Raw genomic sequence first — 18,978 nt, 5'->3', positions numbered from 1 at the left:
TTTATTTTTAAAAAAGCAACAAGTTAACTTTGACAACTCATTTAATTCAGGAAATAATCACTCGTTGCAGAATTCTAAACATTGTACCAAAAATACATTCATTCTGGTTTGACTAATTCGGAAATATTGATTGTAATTCCATACAACATGTGGAGGAGATTTTAATGTTCAGTTTTATATAAATAATTGTATTCTTTCATACTGCGAGTTATTTGTTGAACCGAAAAGGGAATCTGGAATAAATGGATACTGACACTGATACGTTTTGAGTCATGAGCCACTCCGAATGAAATGTTGTGTATCGTGTTACCGTGTGAGACCGGTGTGTAGTACGCACTCACATGAACTGGCCAACTTGGATGTCATCCGTTATTTGCATGTTACTTATCTTTAGTCTGATCTCACTCTCACTCAGTGGGGTATCAAAGGAGGAGCTTGGGAACAAACAAAAAAACAAAAACAAAGAACAGCACGAAACTGCTCTTTGGTTCCCATCGTTCATGTGAAAGAACCAAACGGTAGATTTGGTCTTCTACAAGCTTGTTTCTATGTTGTTTTGTATGAGTGATGTTTGTTAGGGCAGTTCTGAGAAAAAAAAAGGTCAAAATTAGAACGCTTACATCATAGGAAGCGTATATATCAACTAATATCAACTATTAGTTGATATAATAGTCCAATTGACTATTATATCAACTAATTGCATTGCATTTTGTTGTAAAAAGTTTGTTCTCTGTGTTTTCTGTGAGGTATTCTCACTAATTTAGCCGCTGCGGCAAACATCTTAGCGCAGCAGGTGGTACATTGTCTCCAGTGGCAGGTTACAAAAACTTGAAACAACATTTTGTAGTTTTTATTAAGTTTGTCGAAAGTTACTAAAATTGTGCAAGAAAAACTCTAAAACACAGGGGAGGTCAGTCACAAGGAAACGTCTGAGGACATAAGGACAGATTGTTACTGAATTCATCCAAATAGAGTTGTAAGTTAATCTTATTAAACTGTTTTTCCTACGTTGTACCAATGCCCAAACACTTTCTGCATGATTATTATAAAGAAATCTTCATGCTGTCATTCATGTTGATGCTGCTTAAAAAAAAAAGTCCACTTGGTTCTATTTTTTTCAAAGTAACTGGTAGTAACATTCGTTTAATTGACGAAACCGTTGCCGTAAATGTTCTGTGATCTATTTGTGCTGAAACGTAAATAGACCGTGCGGTTGTGCTGTCTGCAGCAAAATGGGTGGTTAATTTCGTAGACATCAAAGTGTTACATTAGTTAAGCTGTGAGAAGACTTTGGCCTTTGCAACTACGACCTATTTTCTTACTTTGCTAGCATGAGCGTTTCTGTTGGGGCAGTGGTTGGGGTGGTTGGTGGGCGGTATGAGGGATTCGGGGGTGCTCAGGTTCTGCATGATTAGCTATCGAGTTTTTAGATTTTAGTCCTAATGCATATAAAGGTAAGTGTATTATTTACTTCCACAGATCCCCAGCTTGTCCTCCCCATGACTTCAAGCTTTGTAAATGTCAATGTTGAACCCACATCTGTTGGGGTTATGTCACTTCAAGTCTTGAAGGTTGCACCGGAACTCTTGGGTTGCGCTCCCCCCCCCCATTCATTACTGCGTCCCACCCTGTGTGGGCCTATTCTTTCTGTGACTGCTCTTTGTTTCCATTCTAATTCTTCTTTGGAGGCTTAAATCTGTGCCAGCGGAGGCAGACAGGAAACATGGGGGTGAACCGGCAGGGGGGAGACATCTAACAAAGGTCAATCATCGGAACTAAACCGGGGCAGTGTGGTTATGTGGTCTGACTCTTAGACCACCAACACATGTCAGTGTTTCCATATTTAACAAGGCTGAAGATTGTTGTTGCTAAAGCCGAGTTGATCTCTGGTGGGGTTTGCACAAAGTGAGGTAACCTTGAGCTTCGAGGTCAATACAATGGCTTTAAATTTATTTGAACAGTGTTAAAACTGTTTATTTTTGCAGGGGTTCTAAGTGATATGCCAACACAAAGTGACATAGATACAGTGGTTAATTTTGTTTTAACAAGTACAAATGTGAAAGTTTGTAACCAAGCAACCCCCTTTACCCTGAGACCCCCAAATAAAATCCAATACAACCAAATGCCAATTAAAATCACATATGAATAAGTCTGTTCACACGATAAATCGTTTAAAACACATGCCGCTTCAATGATCCTTCTACTACTTCCCATCGTCTTCTTCACCTTGTTCGCCAGTAGTAACATCCGGTTGTTGATCACATTTCAATGTAGCCGAAACAGCCACCTCATCCTGGTGTAAATAGCTTTTTTCAAAATTGACAAAAACACTTACATTGAGCAAATTTATTGTCGTAATTCCGATTTAAGGTCAATGCAAACGCAGCTAAGCTAGTGGTAGACGCATTCCTCGAAGCACTTTGGACTTTTGAGTTGCACTGTAAGATGGTTTTGCCATGTACTGCCACAGACAATCTAAATACATAGAAAACACTTATGAGATTCTTACTTGTAAGTAAACTGAGTACTATTTCTTCCATTTCACTGTAACAGCTATACATCACTTTATGTGAAATGAAACCCAAATGAAATATACGGGTGTAAAATTAGGGGAAAAGTTAATGAGGAATAAAAGAAGCAGCGACCTGACCAAATTACTCAACTCAGTTGTGTAAAACACAGTTCAGTTCTTCAATTTGTTGAGCTGGGTCATGGCGGCTGCTTCTTACATTACAACGTCTCAGCTGTGGTGGGGTGGAGATTGGATCTACTTTTCACTTCCTGCTGCTTCCTCTGCTGAACATGAGCTCCTCTCTCCGCTGGTCATTTCTCTGGATTTCCAACATGCTTCTAAAATTCCAGAGGAACAGTCACCCGGTGTGTTTTCCTCTGCTGCACAACACCTGTCAACTGAAGTTCCTTTGTTATTCTGCAGCTCAGTTCCAGTGCTGTAGGCAAAATGACAATGAGTTGAACTTCAACATTTCCATCTTACACTGAATTTTTTCATAGAAGTTCTGTTTTTTTTTTCTGTTTGTTTTTCTTCAGTAACATTTGGCTTTACGCCTCTGTTAGGATTTAGTTATAGGAATTTCCCCTCATACATTTTTTATGTCCAAAGAAGAAGAACTACTGGACACTTTACTGTGTCTTCATGTGTAATGTTGCATTTCATGTTGACTTATGATTTTTACTCCCTTAAACAGATGGGTGGAATTTTTAGGAACCCTTGTTAGCTTTTGATTTGCTATTTATCACACACAGCAACTGCTGGGTTGTAGTTTAAAAAATATATATATTTTTAATCCAAATGTGACATTTATGCTGTTGAGAAAGTGCTTGTGCAGTTTACTTTAGTTCACACTAAAGGACAGGTCGCCAGTCAGTGGCAGGCTAAGTAGCTAGCATGTGCTAATGCTAGCTGTTTGACATTTTCACTTTGACCAAATATATATTACACTGTCAATAAACATTTCAGTGTTATCCAAGTAAACTTATTTTCAATTAAGATATTTCCAGACTTTCTAATGTTGTATTATATCTTTTAAAAAAATTTTTTTAATTCAGAATCTATTTTTTATTTTATTTTTTACTTGCATAGTAATCCTGATTTAACTTATTTTTAATACTTTGCTGGGTTTGAAAATCCCCAGCTGTTGAACAGTGTTAGCGTGAAGCTCACATTTTTGAGAACATCAACCTGAACATGCTGGTTTTCACATGGTGGTAAATCATCTTCACATTGTAGGGTTGATATGGAGAGCCACAGGGTCCAGTGCTCGGGCCATTTCACTTTGCTATGAATTATATTCTCCTGGCCTCAGATAATGGCCTTGTATCTGTTCTGGTTTTGCTAGATCTCAGTGCCGCTTTTCACACAGTTGACCACAATATTCTCTCATAACAGCCTGAACATGTGGGTATCGAAGGAATAGAACAATGCTGGTTTAAACTGTCCAGTTTGTTCATATGAATGATGAATCTTCACACAACAGGATTACTTGTGGAGTGCCACAGGGCTCTGTGCTTTGTCCAGTTCTTTTTTGTATATAATAATGTATAAAATCATCAGACAGCACAGAATAAGTGTTCACTGTTATGCTGATGATACTCAACTATATTTATCCATACATCCATAAATGAATCCGATCAGTTAGGCAGACTACAGGGATGTCTTGAAGACATAAACTGGACGACAGTAAAATTTCAGCTTTTAAATTCTGACAGTGATGGCATTAAACTGGCCTCTGGGAATAGCATAAAGAACTTCGCTCTTTCTTTTAACCAGGACATGTCATTTAAATCCCAAACTAAACAGGTTTCCGGGATTTACTTCTCCCACCTAAAGAATGCGGCTAACCTTAGAAACATGCTGTACAGGAGAGGTGTTGCAAAACTAATCCATGCATTTGTTACTCTGAGCAGAGGAAGCTGCTAAATGAGCTGCTAAAGGAGCCACTGCTGCCATTAACCTCTCAAACAAAGAAAGCACTTCTACATCAGGTCTTCTGTCTTCTCAATCCCCAGGTTTTTTCCTCTTACAGGGAAACTTTCGCTCTCCGCTGTCGCTACATGCATATTCAGTATGAGGAATTGCTGCAATTCTACCTCATGGTGCAAGTCATTATCTACCGCCGCTGCATGCTCGCCCTGGAGGGTGAATGCTGCAATCCACTGACTCGATGCAATCTGCTGGGTTTCCTCAGAGAGAAAACATTTGAATAATGAACTTAACTTGATGCTCTGTTTGATAACTAGATTCAAGTGGAATGTATGTATGATTGGATTGAATTACCTTTATTTGTAAAGTGCCTTGAGACAATATGTTGTGAATTGGCGCGTGGCAAATTTGTTTTATTTTTAAGGCCTACGATTCCAGTAGCTACTTTATATGTCCCTAAAAAAACTCTGTAAAAAAGGAACTACAATGAAAAACTCTTTAGATAAATGCTACAACACATACATTTTATTTGTAGTGTACCTTGCATTTTAAAAATCTCAAAGTGCTAAAACAATCACAAAAACAGTCAAAGGTATGACCAATAGATGTATCTGTAAATACTGAGAAACACAAAAGATTTCAGTTCTTTTACTGAAAGGTCTCTGTGGTTTGTCGAGCCATCAGGTCGTCTGAAAGTGACTTAAATAAAGGAGAAGTTGCTGAGAGGAGAGAAGGCCTGGTGGCCCATGAAGGTCTGGTCCTGTTTGGAATCTGAGTCATTAAACTCCTCTAAGATATCATGTCCAGCAGCAGGAGGTTGGTCAGATATATGATCTGGATCAGAGGTCATCATCTCTCATTTGTCGTCAGGATGAACCATCACAGAATTACACATTAAAACATGAAAAACCACAAGTAACACCATCATTTCATCCGTCCTTCAATTTCCATGAGACGAGACACGTGGAACCCCGGTAGTTTCTCGGTACGTCACAGGGGAACACACAGACTCATAGGACAAACCTGGGCACACACACACACACACACACACACACACACACACACACACACACACACACACACACACACACACACACACACACACACACACACACGTACACACACATACAAGTAAAGGTTCTCTCATACTTCTTCCAAAACATCAAAATTGGCTCTTATTGAGAGTCGAATGATGAAAATTGCGCCGTCCTCCTGTTCTCTACACCAGGCCCGGGTCAAACTACATGGCATGGAGCTCAGTTGTGTGCTGTGATTGGTCACAAGTTTGTGTGCTATGCAGAAATGTGCTACTGCCCAGTTTTTGTGTCTGCAGGTGACATGAATACGTTTAAGGGAGCGTTTATAAAACGCGGTGAGGAATTATGTACATTTGGACGATTCTTCACAGTACCTATAAAGACTGGTTAAAAACCAATCTTTGTTAAAAAAAATGGTTAAAAACTGCTTGATGGAAAACATAAAGTTGTTTCGCAAACTCTTACCACCGTCACCAGCATTGCTCAAAGGTTTCTAACTAAACTCAATGTGGCCAAAAACATGGATTTTGAGATGAGATGGATTTGAACCCGGGAACCTCTTGCTGCAAGGCAGCAGTAGTAACTGGATGGCACCCTGTGCTGCCAGATGTGTTGAAATAATTTACCTCAGGTGATCAGATCACGTCCACAGTCACAGGTGTAAACATCAGCACTTAGACATGCAGAGTACTTCTATAAACATCTCTTCAAACAGCTCTCAGGAGATAAACTGCAGCATGGTACGGTGATATGATGTCGCTTGTGCAATAAGGCAAGTCATGAAATTTCCTCACAATTAATTATTCTACAGCGGTCTGCTGCATCATAGCAAAGCAGAAAGTGTTGGGAGCAGCCTGACCAAAAAGCGGTAGGCCCGGTACAATCACAGAGCGGGCCCAGTGCGTTCCGCAACAGCGTGTGAAGAGGTCGGCCACTTTCTTCAGAACCCTTCAAACTTTCACGTGGCCTTCAGACTGGGTTTCCACCGGCAAGCCTTACCTCACCAAAGACAACGCAAAGCCTTGGATGCAATGGTGTAAAAAGCATGACTAGATTCTAGACCAATGGGGAAGTGTTACTAAAGTGTGATAAATCGCGTCTCTGTCTGACATTCAAACAAGCAAGCCTCAGTTCAGCAGTTACCAAGAATTTCAACGATTTTATAGCTCTATTGTGTCAAATATAACGATTAGTGCAGAAGGGATTATGATGTCACGGTATTGTTCTTAGTTCTAGTGAAAAGGATCTATTGATAATTCAGAATGCTGTGACATTTGGGGCAATTTTATGCTTTCAAAGTTGTAAAGTCTGTAAAGATACGGATGAGTGAACTTCATGTCGAAGAGTCCTGACCTACAAACGATAGCGTACCTTTGTGATGAAGGAGCGGAAACTGTGAGCATCACCTGCTGCTCCAGTGATGCCTTTCCATTACTGAACATGGAAGCTTACAGGTGAACCAGCTGATGGGTGAAGGCAACCAGGACCCCTGCTATTGCTAACTGGATTACAGAGCCGGAGATCCTAAATTTTAGTCTGTGAAATCACTTTCTACCAAAAGCATAAAAACTATAAATGTAATGCGAGGTACATGCATCACATTAGTCGGGATTCAGGGATGAATGGAAGGCAGGGTTGGATGAAATGGTCTGGCCTGCATGCAACAAAAGTACCAAAGGAGAGTAACTGGAAATGCTTTCTGATTAGACTGAACCTTGCAGGTGTGTCACTTCTCTGATGTGGTCAAACAGGATTTATCGGTAATAAACAGAAGTGAAATGGAAATTAGGCTACATCTGCAGAGCTGGGAAAAAAAAAAAAACTTACCGCAAAAGAAGGTCACTCAGTTTGTGTCTTCATATCTATTTTAGGGAAACTTTCCCAGCAGTTCAGTGACATAGAGATGGGATATGGGATGCAGCCTGAACAAGTCACAGGACAAACCTAGAAGCAGACCTGGCCGACATGCACAGACCAACACTGAACTACATCTAAAATCACCACTTAACCCAAAATGCAAAATTGGAATTAAAAGCACTTTTTTTTTTTAATCCTTGTGTAACGTTGATTTAGTCATAAATCAGGTTAGTAACTATATATCACTGAACACATGCTTGTTATTAGAGTTGTGAGGCCTTGGGATAATTCTAGGGAAGTAATCAGAATAATTTTCATTAAACAAAAAAAACCACAGTGTCAACATTCAAAGCAAACTCAAAACTTTCCTGTTCCTGCTCGGCTGAGGTAGAAGCTAAATATGCAAACTTGAGAGTTTTAGACTTTGCAGAATCACCTTAAACACAACATTATCCATGTGAGACACAGTGGCAGCAGAACAGTGCTGGGTGGGATGCAGGCCTGGAAGAAAACCTCTTAGTTTTATGTCAAACTCAAGGCCTGGGGGCCAAATCTGGCCCGCCATAGCTTTTTATGTGCTTTAAATAGAACCGTCAAACTTGCTTAAACATTATTTCATCAACTCAAATCGGTTTTTTATCTGTTTACTCCCTAATTGCATAAATTAGTCCCCTCCACTTCCTTGGGAATTATTGTGGATATTCACGCAAAATCAACAAATCCCTATTATGCACTAATGCATAATAGGGATTTTATTGCAGATTTTTCACAAAAATGGTGAAATACTTGGATCTGAGAGACAGTTTACTCCCACCTGCAGGAGGCAGTATGTCCTACTTCCACTGAACAGCTGTTCCAGCCTTACTTGATGTTGAATTATAATCCATAATCATCCGGCCGATGGCCAGTAATAAAAAGTCGCGTATAAAGTCATACACGAGCACAAATATTTCTAAATAACTACCATGAACACTTTTTTATTACAAAAAACCCACCAAAAACAATCGCAAAATCCTGGAGGGTCTGGAAAGATGTGCAATATTATTTAATTTTAAGAATGGATTTACTTTTTAGCATTTTAACGGCTTTTATTAATACATTCTGGTACAACTGGCCCTTTAAGAACATTGGTGATGTGGATTGGGCGCTAAAGGAAAATGACTTTGACACCCCCTGTGTTAGTGGATGTTAAAGTCTTTATTTCCATCCATAGATTCTCTATGTTTTTCAGTTTAGGCTTTCTTATAATCTAAGTGATCATAAAATCCATATATATGATCACTTATATATATAAAATCATTTTCATTTTCAGACGAATGTTTTTGTTTGCTAAGCCTCTTAACTCTGACATTTACATCATCCAGGAATACAAAGTCTTCTAAACTCCAGGGATTAACCTGTGCCGTTTCTACAAAGGGAACTTAGCGGATAATTTGTTTTAAATGGCATATTGGGGCTCTTTGTTACTAACAGCTTGTCACAAAGACACAATTTGTTCCCATCTCCTCGGCTGCATCCAAGATGAATGCCACAGATAAAACTGTTGGGCAGACAGAAAACACTATTTTAACTGCAGCAGGGTTTGGAAGGCAGTGGATGGTAATGCCTCCCTCTGGTCCAGTTTCTGATTTTTGCTGGATTTTTCTGGTTTTTTTTTAAGTCATAACTTTTAAATCATGTTCATTGAGAAAGATTTTTTTTTTCCAGTTTCAAAACTGGCCCTTTTTCCCCTCTCTATTTGATTTTTCCTCTGCAGTCTGGGCATCCAAGGAGCCAAATATGAATAATTAAAGAAGCGTTTCAAACTTTTCCATTATAGTGTGTGCAAGTTGTTCAGTGTGGATTTATAGTCATATTTGATAAACTAGTATATGTGCACCGATGAGTTTTGGTTGTCAGATAAAAAGTCACTTTTAGATCTTACACCTTTCATTAATCCCACATTTATGTATTAAAATGTTTAATATAATATTCTAATCTTAAATATCATGATTTTATTAACCGTAAGTACATAATTGAGAAGTGGAAGGGAAGTAATGCATATTTTATTTCTTGAAGGGACAGTATCATGTAAAACTGCCTTTGAGCTTCACATTATGTTATTCCCTCTTTAATAACATACTTGGTATGCTGCTTTGACTCTGTCATACATGTTTGACAATTTCTTTAATTTCCCATTCAGCTGTGCAAAACGCCTGGGTGGACCTAGCTCCGCCTTCTAGGACATTTTCTCCTTGGAGCTGCATTTCTCAAGCTTCTGCCTCACTGAACTTCCTCACTGAGCTCCTTCGGACTAGCCAGCAGCAATTAGCAAACACCTGGTGGAACTGTGCATCAACTGAGCTCATTATAGGAGCTACTCATCAGTGAAACGCTGGCAAAATCCTTGCTAGAGTTAATAGAGGAGCCATGTTGTTTTGACTTCCTGAAGTCGGAGCTCCAGACAGAGCAGGAGGTTTTAAAGAGACAGAGGCCCAATTTCAAGGTGTTAAATTACAAAGTAAAATTTCTTTTCAGTCTTATTTGATATTTATAGAATTTTATAACAACTGAAATGAACACAGTTACTTGATTGTGCTACTTAATGTCACTATGTGGCTGGAAAACACCTAATACTTTAAAGATAAAAATCTAGAAAGTTTTCGTCACATTGGACGAAGAGAGCTGCTGTTATCTTAGACTGTGTTGGTGTATTGAATAAAATCCCAATGGAACGCTGAAGCTCGAGGCTGCAGACAACACGAAAAAAAACAATTCATGGGGGTCAGGCAACGTTTGCATAACAGGCTATGGATATTTTTATCAGTGGAACTTCTGACGCTGTGAGCGTCGAAAGAGTCCACACACTCAATGCGAAGACGTACATAATCTCAAAATATGCCCAAGTGATTTCAGGATATCTGGCATGTTGCTACTGATGTAAGCAGCACTTTATCTCCCTGTCTCCATCTGTGTGTTTCTAACAGGAAATGCTTTGTACATGTTGATGACTTGCAGCGGTGACATTAAGTGTTATCAAGTTTGTTCTTGTCTTTATCGGTTGCAACACCTCACCAGTTCCTCCGTCGGCTGTTGTCATTAGTGACGTTTTCAGGGGTTTTGCATGCAGCAGCTTGACGGAGCGTTAGAAAAAGAGCATCTAATGGTCACTATTTCTGTCCTGTTCTTTTGATAAACAGAGGCCCAAACAAAAACGAACCGGCCTCCGCCAGATTCCTCTGGCTGGGGTGGCAGCCGCGGTCGTCTCAGGCAGAGGAAGTTGTGGCGGGGTGTCACGACGCTCTGTCAAACACGTGGAACACCTCTTTAGATAAAACTCCCCGTACATTCAGTACCACCAACAAACACTGAACAGCATGTTCACGAAGCACGCAGCAGTCACAAGGTGAAACCAGGCCGGGAACTACTTCTACTTTCCAAACAAAAACAAAAAAAACAACAAAAAGAAAACCACTTGACAATAAAGATAAGATGCACATTACTTTATTCTTTGAAACTTTTATACAGTATAACCTGAAGTTAAGATGGAGATTTTGTGCTTGACTGTGATGGGGAGGAGGTTGCGCTCTTTTTGTATTTGCATCTGTTTGCATGAACTATTCCATCAGCTTGTAAAATCCATCATGTCCCAATGAGAAGTGAAAAGCAAAAACAAAACACATGTTAGCTACAGTCATCCCTTCTCTCTACCTTTGATTCACTTAAAAACTAAATTTCGGGTTTTTGATGCGTGGCATGAGTCGCCAGATCAGATTAGGTCAGACGTTGCGCTCTGACTGTCCTCAGATACATTTTCGCAATGAGTGAGCAGTTCTCCCCCCGACCCGCCCACCGTCTGCTGTCTGACTGCAGCTCTAAGTTTAACATGAGATGATTCATGCACTTCTCCAATAAATGGAGCTTCTAGGGCAGATTGAGTGAAATGTATGGAAGGCCAGTAGTGCCAAACAAAAATTGTAAAAAAATTAAATAAAAATAAAAAATAAAAAATTATTAAATGTGATAACTTAAGTCAAATTGAAATAAGTACATATGATTTAAAAAAATCATAACCAATATGTAAATGGGTCAATAAATTACCAAATAAGGAAATATTAGTATTGTTAATTTAAGAGTAAATTCATTGTGCTCTAAAAGTATTTACAATCATTTCACTTATTCGTGGTTTCATATTTCTTGAAATAATCAAAAATATTATGATTATTGAATTGAATCGAGATCTGGATTGTTTAACTTCCACAATAATAAAAATGCATCTACAGTAATGTTTGCCCCTCCCACTGACTCTGATTTTTCTGTCTCACAAACAAGATAATGAAATAATGAAATAAATAATCAAATAATGCATTAAAATCTTATAGAATTATTCACACATTCATCCAGGAATTGAGTTAAACATTAGAACATTAAATAATTGTTGATTTGTGTATTTATCTGATTAATGTGTGTTTTTAAAGGTTTTAAATTTACACGAGAAAAAATGTTTATTCAACTTATCGCACTAAATCCGAATTGTGACACTTTTGGACTTCCATAGAGGAAAACGTGGAGGCATTTGTTACTTCAAGACCTTTGCTGCCACCTGGTGTTCAAATGACCTTTTTGCACCCTGCAGATCATTAATGTTCATTTGCATTGTACTCAGAAAGACCACACCCAAGCTGAACAGATTTAGTTTGTAAGATGTTTTAAAGCTGCAAACAGAAATAAACTTTAAATAGAGGGTAAAGCAGACAGATATAACTGTGTTTGCATATTAAAATGGAGAGAAAAACCTGCAGAACAAATCAGCATTTCTTTCCGCATAATCAATAAAAGTTGTGATAATACTTTACAATAAAGGAACTGATTCTGTATAGTCCTAGGCTAGTGAAATAGATAATTGTGGAAGATGTATGTGCACAGTTTCCTACAGGATTAGCTTCGTCTAAACATAAATAAACAGTAAATTCTCTAGAGCTGCAACTCACTACGGAACCACACAGGCTGAGAAGAAGTAAAGATTCATTCCCTATGCTCCAGGATGGGGACGGTGCAGGATAAACCGGTTATCCACGCTTCATCGCAGCCCAGCAGGAGGTTTTCACGGGACCTTTTCCATCGGAACAGTCACCTGGAGTCGGCTTTCTTCAGGAGTCCCTGATAGATGTCAGATTTTAGGAAGCGTGGGTAGCAATCCCTGGCCATCAGGCTGTAGACGAGCTTCTGCGCCGTGTCAAAAGACGTCAGAGTCGGCTGGGAGATGTTCTTTGTGATGTTTTCTCTGGAAGTGCAGTCGATGTTGATCTGGAATCGAACAATATGACCCAGAGTGTCGTTAGAGTGGCGGGGTTCTGAATGGAAGCGACTCAGTCCGACATGTTTGTTTTTTTTTACCTGTCTGGGTGCTTCTGAGTGGACAAACTCAGAGTAGATCCTGTTGGCGGACGAGATCATCTCCGGGACCGTCTTGATTTTCTTGTAGTCCTCGCAGGCGAGCCAAAACAGGATGTTCTCCTCGCTGTACTCCGACTTCAGAAACTCCCGGAACGCTATCTGTCCGGCTGAAAATCATGGGTCAGGAGATTTGTGTCACGTCAAGTCAATTCAGATTTGTTTAATCAGGGACAGAACATTAAACAATTTTACATGTTAAAAACAAAGCAATTGTTGTTTTCTAGCCACAGGCTAATTTGCAAACCCAGTCCTTGATTGGACCTTTATTAAAAGACAGCAAAATTACAATTGAAGATTCCTGTCACACACACACACACACACACAGACACATATGTAAAATTTTTGGAACTTAACAAGAAAAACATGAAAACACATATCAGAGAAAGCTAACTCTCTACAACAGCGTAGGTTGGTATTGATCAGTGTTTAAGCCACTGTTTCAACTGGGAATTAAAAACTCTAAGATCTGTTACTATCTTTATTACTGATGATGAACTTTTCCAGATATACAAACTGTTAGAAAAGATGTTTCCTACCAACAGCCATCATTATAACTCTTTGAACAATTTGAGTTAAGGTGAGTTGCAGCAACATTTCCCTTTGGGATCCATGTAGTATTTTTGAACCGAGTTGAATGAGGACCTCTGATTGAGAAGCTTTCTTGACCAAATGATGTTTTGTACTTTGAAGATTTGCAGTCTCCACTGACTTTGCCTCTGGTTACCCCTTGTCAACGACTCAAGGAGCAAAATTTGAAGATCCTCACCTTTGCAACCGAGGACTTTATCCACGGATTCGCTCCAAGTCTCAACATCGTCCAGCGGATCCTTGGGAAAGCAACAAAATCTACCCTTGAAAAGAGCATCAAGAGCCATGACTAGCCAAGTTATCTGCGACCGCTACGTGTAAACATCTACAACATCCTGATAAATCCTGCTAAAACATTTTCACAACGTGAGGCTAACTAACGCCCCAAAGTAAAAAATTTGACTTACAGTGAGTGAAAAACTCCTTGGTGTTTTCCACATGGCTGCTGTGTGAAGTTCCCTGCTGAAATGTGCTAAAGGCCCAATAATGATACATGCAGAAACTCACTTTATTGCCATCTCCTTCGTCTTCTGCTACAGGCGACGGGGACGAGGTCCTGCCAGGTTGAGTTTGGGGCTGTGACCGTTCGCAAATGATTGGAGTCGAGTGACTGAGCAAATCTAAATCTCCCCCACTCCGTCGACGCACCCCACCCAGTGTGGATGGAATATATGGAAATGGGCATGCAAAGTGTTGTTGTTGGGAGAACCAGGGCATCCTACCACAACATGAGGAAGAGAGAGCTCAGCCGTGATTTAGGCTGACCTCACCTGTTGGGCCACAGCGGTGGTTATCGCTAATATGGACATGTGGTTGTGTTAATAAGGAATAACTGCATGACTCGACTGGATAATTCCAGCGTTTAAGGTCAGGATGGGGTCAAGCAAAGTTCTCTAAGGCTTTGACGACAAGCATTCAGCCAGATTTCAGTCTTGAGTGTCAGTATTCCTGCGGTGGAGCTCAAGATTTTTGAGCTTAAAGACCAAACCTACTTAAAACAACAAGCAAGCGATCAGGAAGCACAGAGTAAAAAGATCATGACCGTACGCAAATGGCCGTAAACAAATCGGCCGACGAGGGACGGAGCTCGTCATGCCTGCAGTTTTTGCATCCGCGCGGCGTTACTTAGGAGACAAAAGCGCCAAATGCACCGATTTATCATCCGCCTTCACACGGCGTGACAGAAGTTTGGAGCATTAAAGAGATCACCGAAGCTCCTGGGGCTCCTCCGCGCCGACTGAAAGACGGGGAGCGTTAAAAAAAAGGCAAACACTTGTGTGAGAATATGTGGAGTTTGAAAAGAGCAAGACTGACTGCAAAGAGTCACATTTACTACAGGAGAGCAGGCTCACATTTCACGTGAATAATTCTGTTTAAAGCGCTTCTGCTTTGCTGCTCTTGCTTAATAAATTATATTTCCAGATGCAGAATAAAAATTTTTTGATCAACCTCACATATTATTCGCTTTGTCATTTGAGCCGATGAATTAATGCGCCACTAGTCATTTCAGTTTTAGATCTCAGAGTTCAGGGATCAAACCATTCAGCGGTACAATGAAGAACAACTATAAACATTTCATATGTTTTATATGATGGCGAGGGCAAATGCTTCCAGTTTGCGCAAAAACTTCATACTTACACTGTTAGTGTTTCTTGTTTATAACTTCTGCAAGTTTCATGCTACAGGCCAAACTTTTAAACATCATCCACAATTATCTATTGTTTGGGCATGGGCGGGTTTTGAGTAGACAGTTTCAGAAGTTTAGCCAGTTTTATCCAATTAAAAATCAGGTTTGGTGTGAACAGGTTAATGGTCCTGTTGGAACACATTGTTGTGCCCAAGTTACAACAATTTAAAAGTTTCTTTGAGGTGAGCTAAGTTTATTTAGGTGTCATAGAAGCCAAATAGCTCAAACCTTGTTAAATCTTTACTAAAAGGGAATTTAATTTGACCGTGTGAGCAGTTGTACATTGTCACAGTTGCAGCAATCATTGACGTGGCATTTTTCAAAACAATAGCAAACATTCAAGTAATGTTGTATTTTCAAACAACTGATTGTGAACTCAGCAGGTGTGAAGAAACGCTACCATAAGACTTTCGCCAACGTGTGACCGAGTAGCTTTATTACTTTCCACAAGCTTCTTAACTGTATGAGTACAAGTGACTCTCTTGAGTACCAAAGACAAAAATACAAACTGCAGTCAATGATGATTTATTATATAAAGTCAAGAGTCTTTGGCCTTGGCTATTAAAGAGATAACAGTCAGGATGATCTCTTTAAAGACTTAGGTGAATGTCTGTATAATTTTGATCTTTTGTCGATTAGGGAACATTAATTGAAGCTGTATGCTGCATAATCATGCATGTGGAAAGAGCTAAATTAAGAGCACCTTCAAAATTATTAAAAAAGTATGCAAACGTCTCACCGCAACATTATATTTTTGGTTGTACTAAAATTTTCAGAAACCTTTCCAGTGTGGCTTCATCTTTGATTCATTAAGAGTCAAATACATGGTGGAATTTGGTGTGTGATTCCAGGATTATGGAACGAAAAGGATTCAAACTCAGTAGCAATATACAAGAAATGTGTTCAGGAGAATTTCCTCCATTCACCAATGTCTTTTTTTTCAGTTGCCAGGAGCTTTGCAGGAGTCCTGCTGCTGTCCGAATACATTCAGCTCTTGTGCATCGTCCTCATTTTGTAAGCAGTCCTGTAGCATACATGTTCAGTAAGAAGACTGAAAGGTGATGATGAACCCTCATGGGCGTTTGAAACTTTCTTCACTGCAGTCAGACATCTCAGCATGAAGTTCTTGATCAGTCAGAAATCCTTTCTTTCAGCTTCAGGCAAAGCCTTGCTGAAGTAAGAAGACAATGACAACAACTACACCTGTCCTTGCCTCATGGTCTGCTAATAAGGCTGACAAGTTCACCTCTATGACATGAAGTTATCCGAATGGTGTGTAGAGATTTTTGTTGAGATGTATTAAGGAAGTCAGGCTGCGCAGAGGAATAGTAAGAGAGTTGAGTAAATTTGTAGGAGTGATTCATTCAACATGTCTCTTCCTTCCTAGGTTGGCTGTGGAGGAAAAGAGATAAAATGGAAAAGTGTTAACGTCTTAAAGTTTCAGTCAACCCAGACTGTAAATGGTTGGTTTGGATTTTTTTCTGTTGAGGTTCTGTAAAGCTGTTCCTGGTAATAGGTGCCTGAACTTTGGTTAGCAGAAAGCTAACCGCCTGTGTTTTAGTCGATATTAGCAATTTATGATAACTCCAGCCAAAACCGTTTATATGAGTAGGATGACACCATGTTATTGGATATGAAATGTCTTTACTTTTGCAAGAGACATTTATAAAGTTTGGTATCGTCTACACAAGAAAATTTAACTTTATGTTGCACTTTGAATTTAACAATACAGTTTTTTCTTACATAAAGAATCTCCCACAGATCCTCCTGCTTATTACATTCTATTAGAGAGGGAAAGAAAGTGGCGAACTGAGAAACTTTTGGGACAGACTTTAGCGTCTTTAATCAGCGTGGGTCGTGACATTTACCCTCAAAGGTAAGGCCATGGTGACTGCTGTGCCTTTGTGAGTAGATACGTGTTCATGTGGGTGAGTGTGTTCAAGCTGTTGAACACATTCTGTTTCTGGTGGAGCCTGGCCTCTCTCTGCTTTAAGCTGGACTCTAATACATTCTTTTTTTTTTTTGCTTCAAATGCAACAATATCAGAGGAAAGGTCATGACCTTCTGTTTCTGAGACATAGTGGGAGTCTGATGCAGGCAGGAAGCGAGACGTGAGGCTTTGCAGGTGCAGGCAAAACAAACAAGGGAATGATTCACAGCTTAATGAATTTTGCCACTTCTAACTTCACTCTTTGACATTTGCAGAGTTAAATATAGCCAAGATTAGATTTTGTCTTTAACGTAGCTGATGTTTGAACACAGTCGGGGTCAAAAAGGAATGTCAGCATCGTAGAAGTTTAAAGATTTGGTCTTGATGGGCCAGATTTCAACTCTATGTTGGTTTCTGACAACTGAAGCATGAAATTATGCAAACTACAGTTTGTGTAGTATGACTGAATATCAGGGCCATTTTAATAAAACAAAATTGAAGTGGAATGACAATAAAGTCATGATATTAAAACTATTCTCATATTACTTTGACTTTATTCTCGTGTTATGACTATTTTTGTAATAATGTAGCTTTATTCTCGAAATATTATGATTTTATTCTTGTATTATGACTGTTTTTGTAACAATATGACTATTCGCGAGATACTATGACTATTCTCATAACATGACAATTTTTTTAATTCTATGACTCTGTTCTCATATTATTACCAAATCAATCAATCAATCAAATTTTATTTTAGCAACAAGGTATTTCAAAGTGTTTTACATCATAAAAACACAAAGTCATAGAACATACAGCCAACAACTGAAACATTACCTTTAGCTACGTTACAACTTTACTCTCGTACGACTTATTATTCTCGCAATACGACAGTTTTCATAATACTAGGACTTTGTTTGTGAAATATTATGACTATGAATTATTTTGACTTTTAACCGAAGTACTTTATTCTCGTAATGTTATAGCTATTCCCATATAAGTTTATATAAGGTCCTGATACTCTGTAGAGACAAATACAAAGAGGACAACAGAGAATTAAAGATATGTGATGCTGCAGTGGAGCAGAGGTGAAACCACAGTCCTTGATTCAGCTGTCACAGGTTTGATTTCCAGCCTGATGACCTTTGCTGCCCGTCTTCCCTCTCTCTTGTTACCCACCTTCCTATGTGACCAATCACATAAATGCAACTAGTGCCAGTAAAACCATAAAAAAAAGAACCAAAGAGGTGTGCTCACACAACCAGGTTCCATATTCTCTGAGTCCGAATAATTAAAATGCTAAACCATGCTATCACAAAAAGATCGACAAGTAAATGAGAACTAATCCATACTTGAGGTGAGCTATGAGCATAAGTAGTTCAGCGTTAATGGTGTGTGAACTGAGCTTTGTAGTAGTTCTTGATTAGTGTGCGCCACCAGTCCAACTCACCAAATAAATTTCCAATAAAACCCTTAAAAGACGAAAAGAAAACACAAACAAACCATCTGCTGCACCTGTCTCAAAATCTAAGAAGCTTACTCCACTCTTGTTGAGCTTAAAGTGGACTGATGAGTCTCACCTGATTAGGAATATCTGCCAATTAGAAACATTTTCAGCTTATGTTTTAAGCAGCTAAAACTCAGAAACGTCTTCACTTTTCTGCATGCTCACAGTGACCAGACACCTATCTACCACAGGAATTAACTAATCATCAGGCATTCAAAGTTTCTAAAATCTCACTTCTGAAGGGCCAGACTATTTCTCAAAGTTTTAAATGAACGCTAAACATCCAACAGCACAGACGTAAAACCAAACAACCACGAGCTTGACAGAAACACGGTTAATTGGCTTATTGGCTTTCTGTACAGAGCAGCTGAAGCATTTTAAACAAAGAATGAAATGAAACAATTAAATGTTTTTTCCAGCCCACATGTTCATAGTTTGATTCAGCATTCCCCAGGAGGGGGGTAACGCAGCAGAATCCATATCGCCTCTATATGA

At 39.2% G+C, this 18,978-nt stretch overlaps 1 protein-coding gene across 1 annotated transcript; it reads right to left on the bottom strand.

Moving 5' to 3' along the window:
• Window positions 1-11,336: 11,336 nt before the first annotated feature.
• rgs1 (regulator of G protein signaling 1) lies at window positions 11,337-14,684 on the bottom strand. The gene is made up of 4 exons (XM_008433242.2): window positions 13,867-14,684; window positions 13,538-13,622; window positions 12,712-12,878; window positions 11,337-12,621 (listed from the first exon to the last, which is right to left on the bottom strand). The coding sequence occupies exons 1-4, from the start codon at window positions 14,074-14,076 to the stop codon at window positions 12,445-12,447; spliced, it is 639 nt and encodes a 212-aa protein (XP_008431464.1). The 5' UTR covers window positions 14,077-14,684; the 3' UTR covers window positions 11,337-12,444.
• Window positions 14,685-18,978: the final 4,294 nt, after the last annotated feature.

The sequence above is a fragment of the Poecilia reticulata genome, linkage group LG17 (assembly GCF_000633615.1).
Source record: "Poecilia reticulata strain Guanapo linkage group LG17, Guppy_female_1.0+MT, whole genome shotgun sequence".
NCBI lineage: Eukaryota > Metazoa > Chordata > Actinopteri > Cyprinodontiformes > Poeciliidae > Poecilia > Poecilia reticulata.
This window is presented reverse-complemented; position numbering and strand designations above follow the sequence as displayed.

Excerpts from the sequence above, each read along its gene's own strand:
- rgs1 (XM_008433242.2), bottom strand. The coding sequence starts at position 14,076 with ATGCCCTGGTTCTCCCAACAACAACACTTTGCATGCCCATTTCCATAT. Across the intron at positions 13,623-13,866 it reads ACGAAGGAGATGGCAATAAA|GGTAGATTTTGTTGCTTTCC; the intron begins GTGAGTTTCTGC and ends GCTCTTTTCAAG. Across the intron at positions 12,879-13,537 it reads TAAAGTCCTCGGTTGCAAAG|CCGGACAGATAGCGTTCCGG; the intron begins GTGAGGATCTTC and ends CATGATTTTCAG.